This window comes from Lycorma delicatula, chromosome 2 (genome assembly GCF_047948215.1).
Source record: "Lycorma delicatula isolate Av1 chromosome 2, ASM4794821v1, whole genome shotgun sequence".
NCBI lineage: Eukaryota > Metazoa > Arthropoda > Insecta > Hemiptera > Fulgoridae > Lycorma > Lycorma delicatula.
The window spans coordinates 159,152,009-159,168,282 of record NC_134456.1 but is presented as its reverse complement, the minus strand read 5'-3'; the positions used below and the strand labels follow the sequence as shown (position 1 = coordinate 159,168,282).

Sequence of the window (16,274 nt, the reverse complement as noted above, 5' to 3'; positions counted from 1 at the left end):
ACAAATTGGAACTTCTCGCGAAGCCGTGAGAATGTCTGATATGGTGGATGTAAGACAGAGAGCATTAGAGAGGCATCAATTCTGGTTTTGTCAATGCAGCGGATCGGTGTTGCCAAATTTCAATAAATCTACTTAATGGTAATTTCTAAGATTTATGATGAGGTGGTAGTGTAGCTTTAACGTCAAAACATTCAAAATAAATTATTATTGCATACATTGTTATTGTATGGAAGGGGGCGCGATGAAAATTATGATTGAAAATTGGATCGCAATATTGAAAGATTGAAAAACGTTGGTATAAATGTTTATGTTATTCTTGGTGTTTAATAAGTAGTCTTAAGATTATTTTATTTAATTCAAATCTAGATGAAGTAGATTATGCTAAATCATCAATCCACTCTATTTTAGAAACTGATATTTTAATTTAAAGTAATACTATATTAAAAAACGTTTTATATGGTGGATCTAATTATGAAAATTAAATGAATTAATTGTTTATGTATTTATCTATTTAACAGTTACACCAAATATATAATATTAAGTATAGTGTTATGTAAAGGATGTATTATCCTTTACATAACACTATACTTAATATAGAGCATAATAATGCTCTAGGACCAACTTTGAAATAGGTATACTGGAAAATTAACATTAAGTTACAATGTAAATTTTATTTAAAGTTTGTGTTGAATGGAAAGTTCTTCAATAAATGCAAATTTCAGACTAAAATAATAGTTTTAATTTCTAGGAAAAAATGTATTTATAGCAGTGCTGTAATAATATTAGTATTACATCTGTAGAGTTTTATTTTCATTTTTTTAAGGTAATATTTCATGAACTTGCTGATATATACCCAATAGACTGTGATCTTCACTGCCGTTACACTTTAACTCAACATGTCCAACCTTCGCAACGTGATCGTATCGGAATATTTAAAGTGGGGTGGAAAAGATGGAATGATAGTATTGTAAGTAAATTGGCACCAATGCCACTGTCTGAAAGAGAGTACTCTACACTGCATATAACGTTTGCTGGTTAGTGATAAATTATATAATTATTAATCTCTTGAGTTAATATTATTCTGTGAATTTCTGTTGAAGTAGATTCATTTTATAATTCAAAATAAAAATTAGTTTAAACTTTTTTATTTCTTTTCAGTGTTTAAAATATTCTGTTTATCCTTTTCATAAAAGTTCATAATACAATTGTTGAGCTGAATCATCACAACACACAAGTGAATTTCTGCTAGATCCCTAGCCATGTAGTAATCATGGGTAATGAACGGATTATGCATGTAGCCAACTGGTTTTCTTGAGTTACTACTACAAATTTTATTAATTCCATTAAACATACTCTTCAAAGAAGGTGGCAAGGTGACTGGACTGCTGTAGTGGATAATAAACTCACAGTGTTACCATGGGACTCTTCATGCAGAAAGATTTGCTGAGAGGAAATGGTCCTGTGCCGATTGCAATTAGGACATACCAGAGCCTCTCATGCATACCTGATGTCACCAGAGAGTGCACCACTGTGTGTCCTAATGCGACTGCTGCTTGACTGTGCGCCACATTCTTCTGGACTGCGTATATTGCTACCTTATGTAACAAATTTAAATTGTTGAGGGACGTATAGCACGTCCTAGGAAATGACAAAAATGTACTAGACTGGATATTGTTACTAAGAAGAATTAATGTACTTAATAAGATTTAACCCTTAAATGTTTATTTATCGTTTATTTATTGTTTATAAATGTCATAAACATTGATATTATTTTGTTATTCAGGTTACATATGTTAGCCTAATTGTTGCATTTCTTTTACTAGTTCAATTTTATTACTATTACTATCTTTTCATTTTAGTTTTAACCCTATCTTACTAATATTTTAATATCCGAGAAGGAGCCTCTTGTTATTATTTTGACCCAAGTGAAAAATGCTTTCATGTTTATCGCCCGGGTCAAAAAAACAAAAACTTGAATTAAAAAAAAGTTGGTTTAGATGTTATCTGATCAAGTTACTTCGCTCACTGCTACTGTTTTAAAGCTGACTAGAAATAGCAAGAAGTCAATAATTACAGCCAGTGAATCCATCATGAGTGGGATCCCTTCAAAAGTTCCTGTCCACAAGGCTTTGCCTTTACTGATAGGTGTCAATGCAGAATGGGGTAGCAGCTACAAGGATATCACTAAGCTACCCACATCCCTGCAGTCACCATAAAAATCTTTGTTAATAGTAGGAGATTTTAATGCCCACTATATTTCATGGGGCTCAACAATGCCCAGGATACAACAAATGTTTAATGGCAATTTGAGTTTATAATGCAAGGCTGCATAACATATACAATCCACAAGGATATGGTGCACAGTCAAGCAGCAGTTGCACTGTTCACAGAAGGGTGAGTTTTCTGATACATCAGACACCCATGGGTAGCAATGAATGGTATGTCCTAACCGCAATTGGCAGATGACCACGCCCTCTTGGTGAATTATCTACATGATGAGTCCCATGACAGCACAGTATCCTTAATGTGTATTGAGTTTTTTATCTACTGTAGCAGTCCAGTTACCTTGCCAATTTGCTCAAAGAGTGTTGTTCACAAAATTAATAGTCAACAGTAACATGAGTGGCTTTTAGAGCTGGCCCAGGTGACAGTTGAATATTTATATAAAAGCCATTGATTTGGTGATATAAGCCAGTTAGATGAGTTAACAGTTTCTTTCAACTAAACATTAACTTAATGAATTAGTTAATGAGTAATTTTTATCAACAGTAAAACAAATAAGGGATGTGTGTAGAATGGTACTGTAACATATTTATTTTTGTTTCATGTATTATATTGTAGTTGCCTTGAAAATTTATCCTGAATTAGTAAATTTATAAATAGGGCTATTTTTAGTACTACGTTTGCTATTACTTTTTTTAATTTATGTAATGTTAGCAGTCTCCTTTATTTTATAGCAAGTATAATACCACGTGAAGAAGATGAATTGTATCAGTTATGTTACATATCAGGCAACAATGAGATTCTTGGTGCTAGTATTCCATTTGGTTTTCGCCGCCCTCATGAAAATGAACTAGTTGGTCTTGAGGATAGAAATAATCCTGGGCTCATACAATATAAATCACGTACTTCAATATTGTATGATAAAATAGCTATTGTAAGTATGATAAAATTTTGTTTAATTATTCTAATAAAATTATAAATTGTGGTGATTGTTAGTGTGTATGCACATAAACGCACCTGATGTGCCAGATTTTCACGTTTTTACTTTTCTGTATTACCAAAAAATATATTAGTGAAGTTTTTAAAATTAATAATAAAGAAAATATTGTAAAGATTGTAACATGTATACAATATAATTAAGAATATCACAATTGATATGTAATATAATATTGAAAGAATGGATATTTTGAATAAAATCAAATAAGAAATATATAATTAGCTGTAATGTAAACAAACAAAATATAATTAATAAAAAAATAACAAAGTTTCAAGTTATGAAGCCAAAAAATGATAATGATCTAATATTATTAAAACTGGACTAGACTAATACACAAAATTATGTATAAAAATAAGTACAAAGAACTTATGGATAATTACATTGAAGAAAATGATTTTAAAGTAATAATAGACCCGACAAACTATTTAAAAATTTTAAAGGATTTTAATATCTAAATATAAACCAATATTTAATTATGATAATAAAAATTAGGTTATCACTCAAGATAATATCTGTGTGTACAATCACCCCCAAAACTTACTGGATACTGAAGTTACATAAATAAATAATTGTATAAGACCGTTCATAAATTTTAAAACAGCACCTACATATTTTATCACTAAAATAACAGCTAAAATTCATAGATTAAAAATGAATCTTTAATGTAAACATAGTGTAAAAAATGGTTACGAAGTCATATAAATAAGTTAAATTCTATTAAAGCTAACTCTAACACTGAAATGTTAAGTTATAATATCACGAATGTATACATTAATATACCGGTTGATAAAACAATAGAAATAATTTAAAGGAATATATACTAATATAAATACTAATGCATTGATTACCATTATAAGGAATTTTCAAATTATTTTGAATATGATAACAATTGTTATTCACAAACAGAAGGGTCTGACATTTTTTTTTTTTTAATTTTGAACGTATTATAGTTCATGGTAATTTATATTGGTACGCACAAAGTACTATTGTGGGTTAGATACGTAGATGATATTTTGATAATTTACAATAAAAATTTACATGTGAAATGGAAAAGAACAGAAAAATATGTTTTTTAGATATTGAAATTGAAGTAAACTTAAACAATATTATAGAAACATTAGTTTATAGAAAACCCCACAATGAATAGTATTATAATGGATTTAAATTCTGATCACCCATGGTTACAGAAAGTTATTGCATATTAAAATCTGATCTTTAGAGCTATAAATTATATAAAAAACTATGAAAATAAACTCAAAAAATACATTTATGAAATAAAACAAATAGCAGCAGTATTTAATGGTTTCAGTAATATTATAGAAAACGTATAAAAAAAAAAAGAAGAGTATAAAGTACCAAGATAGTTTTACAAAATTACAAGAATATAACATAGAGATTAGTAATAGTTTCATCTTAGAATACAATTATATACAAATAAAATAATAGACCAAATTACTAATGTATCTATCTGATAAGAATCTGTGTAAAAAAGCATATAATAAGTAACCGTATAAAAATATTTAAGGAATAACATTAATAAAAATGGAGATAATCAATGTAATAAAATTTATATTGGTAAAACTAACAAATCTTTAAAAAAAAATAGTTTATGAAACATTAAAACGCTGAGAGAAACAGAAAAAGGTATCTAATGCGGCCAACCAATTGTTGCAATGTAAGCATAGTATTACTGATTGTAAAGATAATTTAGAAGTTTGTTGTAATAAAAAAATGAATTTACTTGAAAAATATTGTATTTAAAAATTTAAATTGAAGTGTGATATGATGATCCAACAGTTTGTGTATGAAGATAATGTTTTAATTAGGCAAAGTGGATGTGTGTATGAAGATAATGTTTTAATTAGGCAAAGTGGATGTTTGATGTTTTAAATCTATTTCATTCCAGTAATTGCAGTGGAGTAGTGTTTTTTTACAAATTTTGTGATTTTTAGAGTGTTTATGTTTTCGAAAGTTTTAAGTTTTTCTTTTTTATTATTTGTTAATGTAATTATAGAATTGCATATCGTCTGAGGACGCGGACCCTGCTAAATTTCACTATTGGTATTCATTTTTTAAAGGTTTTTCTGTTACTGTATTTGGGGATTAAGTTGTTTTTTTAATTTAATTAGCACAATGGTCAATATGTTGATGAATTATATACATATGTATATAAACCTGGTGAACATGTGCATACTCTCTTGGATTGAATCTGTTTATTACATTCAGCAGTAATTGTTCATGTAATAACAAAACTAGTAGCACTGTATAAATACTAAAGTATTTAACATTTTCATTGTAATCTGTTCCATAAAATGGTGTTTAAAGCATGTCGTTTTTGCAAGTATGATTTTTTTTTCTGTGGTGGTCAGCAATTTAAATTATTTAAAAGTAAACAATCCTCTGAATTCAAATCTTGAAAACTTATCTTCCTTTTTTTCGTTTTTCTGCATTATTTTACTGTGAAATTGAGTTTCTTGTTATGCAAATGCGGAATTCAAAAATCTAATTTTGTCCTGACCAAATAAAAAAGCTTAATAATAAATGGTTAAAGAGGCTGTTGTGATTTAAACAACAACATTTTGATTTATTTGATTTATAATCCTTTTTTTATTTTTCTCAACAGCTAGAAGAAGAAAAAGAATTAGCTGAACTAAAAGTATATACATTAACTAATCAGATCTCAGTTTTAGAAAAAGAGGTATCTTCACTTAGCACAGCAAAGAATGACCTGAATGTATCATTAGAAAATGCTAAAGAGTGTGTTGAAAAATTGACTATTAGTTTAAAAAATATGAAAACTGAACTTGAAGCATTAAAAACTGTGAATGAAAATTTTAAAACTGAAATAAATGGTGTAAGCTCAGCATACAGAAATTTAAATACCTCATTAATTTCTAAAGAAGAGGCATTGCAAAATATTATGACTGAATTAAATAGTGTAAAACAGGTAAATATTGTTATTTCTTTTGATTTGTCCCTTCACCATTAAATTTTTTAGAGACTAGTCTTATTTTCAGTATTTTTATAAAATATTAATCAGCAATCAAAAAAGTCCTACTTATAAAATGTTTGCAGTTATGACTAGCATAACTTAATGCTTATATATTCTTCTTTTATCTAAAATTTCAACATGTTATAAAATTTACAGTGAACATCCAGGAAAGGAATTAAATAAGCATTAAATGATCTCCAGTTTTAAAATGCAGTTGGAAGGATTCTCCAGGTTAACAGTGTAAAATATCTTAAAAACAGTGTATGAAAATAAGATGGGTGGTGTTATGATACTGACTTATTATGATACTAAAACTTTTTAAAGTAATGTTACAAATGATGTGTTTAGTAGTAACTAATCTAACCAGTATAATGAAGGTATAATATTAATCATTAATGTTAATTATTTGTAGATGATGTTTTGCTGTTAAGCAAGACTGAGAAGAACCTGACCTAATCAGGAAATCAAAACTCAGAATATGCTTGAAGGTACCTTTAATCAGCTGAAAGAAAATTTTTTGGTTTAGGATTAGAGAAGAAAATCTAAAATTTATTAAGAGGTAAAATTACTGGACATAGGGTGCCAGAAGTAATGGCATATTTTCTGTCTGATTTTCCTGCATTATAAGTCATAAATTGAGCAGCATTGAAGACCACCAATTGGAAAGATAAGATGCAATTAGTCAAATTGAATAAGATCTTTTTTATCAATTCCAATAATAAACTAAAGTTAAAAATGTTTATATATTACAAGAAATATCTAGAAAATGTATGGAGTTGTAGTAGTATTTGTTAGAAATCTTCACAGTGTTCCCAGGCAAACTAGAAAATTCACCTAATTGTAGTGTTATCCACAAAATATTTACTTTATTCAATTATCCATAAAAATATTTATTTTGTAATTGAATTGTTTAACAATATCCTAAATTCTGTTAATGCATATTTATTTTTTGTCAATTGTATAAAAATGTAATACTTATATTAACCACAAAATAAGTATTTTGTGGATGATGTATGTATTTTATTGTCCACTATTTATTAATTGATGCAGTGTATAAAACAGTGTTATGTCTTGTAACATGTAACACATTAATGTATTCCCTGTCTTGTCAGAAAGGAGATAAAATAATTGGTTGCTTTTTGCTACCTGGCCCAGTCAATCTTATTTGACACATGTAAAGCAACTTAGGTACAAAAGGCATTAACCAAGCAAGAGTGCTTTGTCTGAGAGCAGTGAAATTCATTTGACTTTGGTTTTCCATCAAGCAACTGAATAACTTGCTATGAGAAAAAGGGAATGGTTTTCTTAATTAATATGATGTAATCTAATGTGAGGTTGACAATCACCTGACGTGTTACATACACTGTAGCACTAATACACATACATATGTGTTTTATTTACTGGGTGATTCAAAAAGGACTACATGTCTTTAAAAATATATAAAGATTAATTAGATAACAGATTTGGTTGAAGTCTCATTTCATAGCAAAACACATCAAATTTTTACTCATAATTCATTAGTACTGAAGTTGGCCACCAGTTCTATCACCAGTGTTGTTAAAAAGGGATACATTACAGGTGACAACAAAGTCGTTCTCCCGCAGTTTTGTGTGGAAATGATGGATAGAGTTGCTGGCAACGAAACATTTTAGACAATGTAATTTTTAGTGATTAGTCAAAGTTTCACATCAGTGACAAGGCGAACACCCATAACTATAAAATATGGGATAGCAAAAACCCTCATGATACTTTGCAGCACATTCGTGATAGCCATAAGGTCTATGTCTTTTGCTCTGAGAAAAAAGTCTGTATAGCTCGTTCTTCCAGGAGACATCGTAAATCGTATCATTTAACTAGACATGCTTCAAAATTTTCTAATTTCTCAGTTAGACTTTGATAACCGACATGGACGCCATTATTATCAGCCAGATGGGGCACCACACTACCACCTAGGAAGTGAGATTTTCCTGATACTTGATTCCCGGATCGGTGAATTAGTTGAAGGTCCAATTGCATAGCTATCTCGCTTCCCAGATTTGACCCTACTTTCATTAAAGATCATTAAAGGGTTTCATTAAAGATCTGATTTATGTACCACCTTTGCCTGTTGATCTTGTTGAGCTAGGACTTAAAATTAACGCCACAGCTGCAGAGGTGACATCTGACTTGCTGGCTACAATCTGGAATGAAATCGATTTCAAGTGAGATATATGTTGTATTACAAATGGAAGCCATATCGAACAAAAGTGAATTTTGGGTGACAAACTTGATGTGTTCCTATGGAATGAGATCTCAGCAATCTGTAAGTTATCAATAGGTTTTTATATGCCTTAAAGTTGTGAAGTCCTTTTTGAATCGCCCAGTATTTTTGTATTTGATATAGTTACTTATTTTTACAAATTAAAAATAATTTTTTTTTGTTTAAAGGAGAAAATTCATGCAGAACTGACTTTAAAGGAAGTATCACAATATAATTCAAGATTAAAAGAAGAGGTGGACAGTTTAAAAGAAGTTAAAGAGACACTTATAGTATGTGAATTAATTATAATATTTAATCCCTCTTTATTTAACTTTAATCGCTTCTTAAGTGTAGTGGCTGGAGTACCTCTTTTCTTAGTGCCCTGCTATGCACTGTTCACTCAGGAGTATTGTTGTCCATGCTGAATTTCTGATAAATGATTCTATTTAAATAAGTCCCTTCATGTAGTAATTTTTGTAAAACATTTTTGGTATTTTAATTGCTTATTATTTTCTAAATCATTGAAAACATTCTTTTCAATAATGGTGTAATGTAATATTTGCATGCTGCTACAAACCCGTATTATATCTCCAGACATTTGCAATGTTACAAAATTTATTGAAATACATCCTTACACAATCAGCATAATGTGTTTATATATAATTGATCGTGCTATCATCTTTTACCCTTTTTTCTATGTTACTGTGGTAAACAAATTTAATTGTTAATTGGTTGTTCGTATAATTAACCCCTCTTCAGTCCTCAGTGGATAATAATCACCATTCGCTCTCTTCTGGTTAAGTGGTTGCAGCACTTGTTTTTAAACAGGTAGCTTCGGGTTTTGAAACCTGGTCAAGTATTGCAGTTTACATATGTTACATAATGCAGTTCTCAAATAAAAAGAAAACCCAAATCAGTAATTGGTTGCTAGCCCATTGTTGTTAGCATAAGGAAATTATTCTCGTTAAGTATCAGCATATTTTCTTTAATCTAAATTATTATTTTTTTAATAGATGATGTTATATCCATAATGAATAAGATGTGGCCAGAACAACATTATAGATAAGAATACACTTAAATAGGATTACCAGACATCTCACCTTGACTGGGACTGTCCCAATTTGGTGTGGTCCAAATGTCACAGCCAGTTTGTCATTTTGTCAGAGTTATTTGATAAAATTTTAATGGCAAATATACAAGAAGTAAAAATAGTGCAGTTTCAGGTAAAATAGTGATTTGGCATCTAAAATATCCCCTCTTGTTACACACTGTTGTCAATCTAAATATTTTGTATCTGAATATAAGTACTTTTAATCTTGTCTAGATGTTTTTCCAAAAAAATTATAAAATGAAGCTTAATTTAGAAATTTTATTTTTTTCATTCGGATATCTTTTCACATAATTTATAATAGTATGTAGCCTATGAGATGCAGTTATTTTTAGGTATTTTGTTTCAATTAGAGTTGGCTTCAACTTGTTGCGTTACTGATGAATTAAAAAAGAATTATCTGGTTTTCGAAAAAAGTTTGTTATAGTATTGACAAAATGAAATGTGAACTGTGCTTTTTGGAATTTTCAGTAGCTGATTGTGGATGTTTGGACATTAAAAATCGCTTCAAATGTGCCAAACATAAAGCAAGCCTAGTAGCAGTGGGCAGGAGCTTCCTCAAATATTTTGTCTTATTTTAAAGATACCGATTTAAATGACGAAGAATTTTTAATAGTAATAAAGAAGCAACTTTTGCATTTTATGTTGCTATTCACAATCCAGCTTTAAGACAACTGGTAGTTCATCTAAATTGATTTCAGAGTTTTTTGAAACCTAGATTAGACTAGCCAGAACAAAATATTGACCAACCATTAAATATCAGTTATAAAAACTAATAGTAAAAAAATAGTGGATTTTGTGGAGATAATACTAATTTTGAGGGTGTTAAACATAGAGGAAAACAATATTTACAGTAGATTGAAGAAGGAACTAGGAAGAAATATTGTTGGCATTGGTTGTGATGCTCATATCGTGCACAACTGCTTTTAAATTACAGTTGATGTTCCTAAATATAGAAATAGAAGCTCAAAATTAATAAATATTTAACATCTATATGGTTCAAGACACTCAACTAAAAGAGTTCTGTTGAATCTGTAAATGTAGAATATGAAAATGTTCTTCAATACGGCAAAATCTGATTTCTTTTGCTACTATGCACAGAATACTGCTATGAAATCTATGAAGGACTGAAATCTTATTTTATTTCACAAGAACACTGTCTAGTGGTGATGAAACGGTTTTTTTTTATAAAGATTATGTGGAATGTATTTGTGGTTTGTATAAGGGCTACTCATATTGTTTATTAAAGTTATCATGATTATGGACAGTACAAAAGTGAGTGCAACTGATATTGCCAGTGAACTTGGAAAATTAAAAATAAAATTTGTGGAAAGGCATTATGCCTCAAGAAGCAAAAGATTGTTTTAGATTACTATAAAATAATAGGAGTATTAATATCAATGCAATCCTACAAGAGTTTACAGACATTTTATTGCAGATGTCTTTCTTACATTGAAATACAGGAAAACAGTTTTGGTGGAGTAGAATCTTTTACTTGGATAAATAACATGAATAAAATGGTCTGAAATTTAAGCTTCAGGTGAACAAATTAAGGAAACTGCTGGAAATAATACAAAAAAAAAACATGGATCAATTCTTTGATGACGTAGTGATTGTGAAAACCTTTTGGTTAGCTTACTGTGAAATTTGGAAAATAAGTTGTGAAAAAAATGGATACAACTTTTCAGTCATTTAAGATAAAAGAATATTTCATTGCCCAATCTTGTTCAAATTAAATACATTTTCAGCATGCCAACCACATCTACACCAGTCGAAAGAGTATGCTCATTAATGAATGTCATATGGTCTGAAGAAAAATTGAATGACTAAATCAACTGTAAAAGCTTTACTGCACTGCAAAATCAATAACAAACTAAAATGTAGTGAATATTTTGATACCATTAAAAAACAAAGAATTTCTAAAGAAATTTCAGACTAGTGATAAATATTAATCATTTCTTTATATATGTTCTGTTGAAATTAAATTTCTCATGTTTTAACATCTTCTTAATTTAGCCTTTTCAATCATAGGTATATTTCCTAGTAGGCTTTATTTTCTGCTGAATGTATTTTCTCAAAATTCTCCAAGTTTGAGAAAAAAATATTATTGTAATCCTATACTTACAGCTAATATGTTAATTATTTGTTATTAAGTATTAATAGTAGTTATTAAACAGTAGTTTTAGATATAATGGAAAATATCAATCCAGACAAACAGCACATACATATGATATTGGTTAAACAAAAAATGAAAAACAGCTGGAAAAACTATCTGGAAAATATAATCATGATCATAATCATCAATTATTGCTAGGTAACCCTCACTCAGTCATTATAAATAATTGTTAATAGAATAAGTAGCATAAAGTAAATAGTAAGATAATAAACACAACTCTTTAAATATGTGTTACACTAGTGCATACAAATCAACAACTTTATAATTTAGAGAGAAAAATTGTTGTTGATACAAGTTTGTAATAAATTGCTTTGCTGTTGCGAAGATCTATAATGAGTTAAAAAATTTTACTTAATATTAACAAAAATGAATGTATTTTGCAGTTTTGTACTCTTTTATCAACTGTCAAGGCTGTTACATCTGCTTAAAATTAGGAACTGGCATCTTTTTAATACATAATCTTAACTAAAACATTTCCATTTGTATGAACAATCAACTTATACTGTTAACACATTTTGCCAAATAACAATATGAAGAATTACATATGTCATTTAACTGAAGATGGAATTAAAATTCGACCATTTTGTAACTTACAACAACAAATAATAATAATAATGATGTAAACAGTTCCATTCAACATTGGGAAATTTTATAGCATTTTAAATTAGACCCTTTTAAACATAATTGTATGAAAATTCATCTGTCTTTTACACAGATAAATAAATAACAAAATTAAAACAACAGTTTTATGCTGCTAGATTTATGAAGAACTAGAGTTATTCTAAATCCAAAAAAGGTTACTGTTAAAAATTTAAAAGCAAGGTATTTTACTACTTGCATTTGATAAGAGCTGAAAAGCATAGATCTAGACTAAAATATTGGACACAAGTCAACAAAACCTGTAATGATGTAAGTAACCACTTGTTAAACTTAATAACAGCAGGCACTGTGTTAAAGAATTTAGATCTAAAATAGAAACTATTTTCTGAAGAATTAAGTGATATGACTGAAGGTCATACAAGATCTACACAAGGTCATACAAGGTCATGAACACAATGTAGATCATCTACACAAGATCCTTGTAGATCATCTACAAGGTCATCTACACAATGTAGATCTGGTCTAAACTGTTGTATTATCATCGATTGTCACCTTGAAGTACCACCCATTTCAAAAAAGTAGAAAGTACTGAAAACTGATATATTTTAGAGGCAAAATTGTAAATTCAGTAAAAACAGGATGTACCCACCGGGTTGGTCTAGTGATTAATGCGTCTTCCCAAATCAGCTGATTTGGAAGTCGAGAGTTACAGCGTTCAAGTCCTAGTAAAGCCAGTTATTTTTACACGGATTTGAATACTAGATCGTGGATACCGGTGTTCTTTGGTGGTTGGGTTTCAGTTAACCACACATCTCAGGAATGGTCTAACTGAGAATGTACAAGACTACACTTCATTTACACATACATATCATCCTCATTCATCCTCTGAAGAATTATCTAAACGGTAGTTACCGGAGGCTAAACAGGAAAAAGAAAGAAAAACAGGATGTGATACAGTCTTAAGTAGGCTTCCCTGCCATCAACTTCTGGTGAAGTTTCCCTTCCTCTTTAGGCAGTAATCTTACTGTGACTTCTGTTGAATCAAAAGTGTTAAGTACTACGAAAACACATAATTTAGCCGGAGTGTAAAAATGTATAGTATATATTTCTAAGCACATAATTAAAGTTGCTTTAAATAAAAAAATTATATATAAATTAAAACTAATTGTGTAAATGTATAACATTAATCTACAACAGTTTTTCATCCACCATACCCCAAATATTTAATTTGGTTATTCTTGCATATAGAATTATATAAATGAGAAACTTACAGTTCATTGGTTGGTTAAAAGTTAGGTCAATGAAAACCTGATAGTATTAAATAAAATTTCTATATTATTGATTACTCTATTCAGAACCAACCTTTATTGCAGAAAAACCATAAGCTTAATTTATTCAGATCTGATGAATAGATTTATGTAAATGTCTTTGTCCATTGAGCTGTATGCAAGCTGTTGAGTCAGTGAAAGCAGTCATTGAACCATTAATACAGGGAAGGTGTAAATCTACATAAAAAAAATATAGCTTAAGAAATTGCCATAATATATTATTTCCTTATTTTAATTTCTTTTATCACATTGAAATGAATCCTACTATCAAGGTTCATATTATACCAGTATACAGGTTCATATCGTATGTGTGATATCAAAAACTTTCTTTATATTAAGAGAAAGCCCAAAATCTCTTTATTTGCAGGATCATATAAGTTTTTACACAGTGAAACAGTAAAATTTTGTTAAGCCACCGCATTAGCAAAAAATTATTTACCAAAAATTTTAATAACCTACCTTCAACTATTTTTTCAAATAATTCAGAAAAAAGTAGATAATATTATAAAGGTCTATAGTTACAAATATCTGTTCTACTTCCAAGATGAGACAAATTTCATCTACATAATTAATAATTTGCAGAGAAATTACATCATCATTAATGAACTTACTCTCTGGTAAGGAATCTGTTAATTTTTTAATTTTAGTAGGATACTATACTACTTTTAGTATAGTATAGTTTATACTTTTTTAGTATACAGGATCCCAAAAAATAAATTTACTGGTGATTTGTTTTAAAAATATTAAGGTGTATTTCTTTGTGTCTAGAAATTGCCTTGCAAAATAAAATTTTTCGTATCTGGGGACTAAGTAAATTATGAAATAAGAGTACTCTTTCTTATCTTTTCTAATTATCTTGTATTTTTCCGTTTTTTAGATCTTACCTCATCACCATTAATTTATTAATCATTTCCCATTGTCCTTTAGTGTTATTTGTTCAAATCTTGTAATGTTATAACTTTTTTCCCCATTAACCCAACTAAAAATATTTTATATTTCAATGTTTTAAATTTGATTTTTAATTGTCTATTATTTGGGTTCCTTTTCATTTTTTATTTTATTTTTTATTATGTTAACCTCATAGTTTTATTGCCTTTTTCATGTTGGCTATGGTTCCAGTTAGGTATGTAATGATGAGCATTTATGATGAGGCATCCTATTCTGCCTTCGATTTTCTATCTGTAAGGCAGTTGTATTTTTCATCAGTTATTCTCCTCATTTATTTTTTGTCATACTTAATAATTCTAAAGATTAAATTCTGATGTTAGAAGGATTAAATTTGTTTGACTTGGGTGAACAGTACTGCACCATTTGTAAATAGAATTCACGTAGTTTATAAGATATGGATCTCCAATAGAACACACACACACACACACACACACACCAATGAAAACATGAATAGCAGATAATAGGGATTTGTTATGTTAGAAAATGCATTAAAAAGATTACTTGCCACTATTGTGTTAATAAACACTCAGTTTATTAAAGGGTATAAAATCTTAAAAATCAGAACTTCCAACCCTGAAAGCAAATAGATAATAAAAACTGTAAAAAGAACCATAAACTTCTAGACTTTCATACAAAAGTGATGAATTTACTCCCTGTTAGGAGTTTATCAGTTTAATCACTTTTAATTATCTGTTTGTCATTAGCAGCGCATATTACATAAACTATGAGTCACATAATAGTCAATTTGTATCTTATTAAAAAACATGGTGAACAATGATAAGATAATAAATTATCACTTATTTCAGTTTCAGTAACTTATGTATTGTGATTGACAAGATTTTCTTATTCAAAACCAGTAACTATTTCTTTTTAATTATTAACTAGTTTTATTGGCATTTACACTGTTATAAACCAATTATGCCATTACCTCCTTAAGCCATTATTTTCTCTAACTCTTAAATAACTTAAATAATTTCACAATAATATCAGGAAGAACATTCTCTCCTGTTTAAAGACCAAACAAAATAGAAATATAGCCACCTGACACTTAACCAATAGGGAGTCTGCATCTCAAAAGACTTAGCAATCAAGTCGCATACAGTACTTCATCTATGATACAAATTGATACTAGATCTACTTCTGTTGCAAGAAGTGTAATAAAATGACCATTAGTGTCATACTTATAAGCTTCAACAGTTTTCTGAATCCATGTCTTTTTAAGATGATTAAATCAGGTTTAATTTTCAGGCAGTTTAGGCAATGGAACTGGAATATTTTTTCTAACACCTTTTTTGATTATAAAATATTCATTTTATACCCTTCAAAAAAAATTAAGTTATTGAAATTTGTGTCCTTACAAACCATTTGAGTTCCTTACAAACCAGTGCCATTAAAAAAGAAAAAAACCATATAAAAAAAAAAAAAAAGTTTGGTGTCAGCCACACAACCATTTACAAAGTTGTAATAACAGTAAAATATAAATTTAAATAAATTACTTAACGGGAAACATTTGAAGTTACTTCACTGATATCGCTTAATGAGTAAAATTAACTTCTAAAAATGTATTATACCTAAATCTGTGATTATTTATAATAAATTTAATAGGATGAATAGCTTGATAATATTATGAACAATCAAAAATAAAACCAGTAATGAAGCCAAG

The 16,274-nt window shown here is 28.9% G+C and overlaps 1 protein-coding gene across 1 annotated transcript in view; it reads left to right on the top strand.

The window, feature by feature from the left end:
- The window catches only part of LOC142319359 (uncharacterized), a 58,824-nt gene that overhangs the window by 22,698 nt on the left and 19,852 nt on the right, over positions 1-16,274 (top strand). The window contains exons 3-6 of the mRNA XM_075356561.1: positions 824-1,034; positions 2,958-3,157; positions 5,844-6,167; positions 8,640-8,741. Coding sequence (XP_075212676.1) covers positions 824-1,034; positions 2,958-3,157; positions 5,844-6,167; positions 8,640-8,741 — 837 coding nt within the window. The remainder of the gene's footprint in view (positions 1-823; positions 1,035-2,957; positions 3,158-5,843; positions 6,168-8,639; positions 8,742-16,274) is intronic.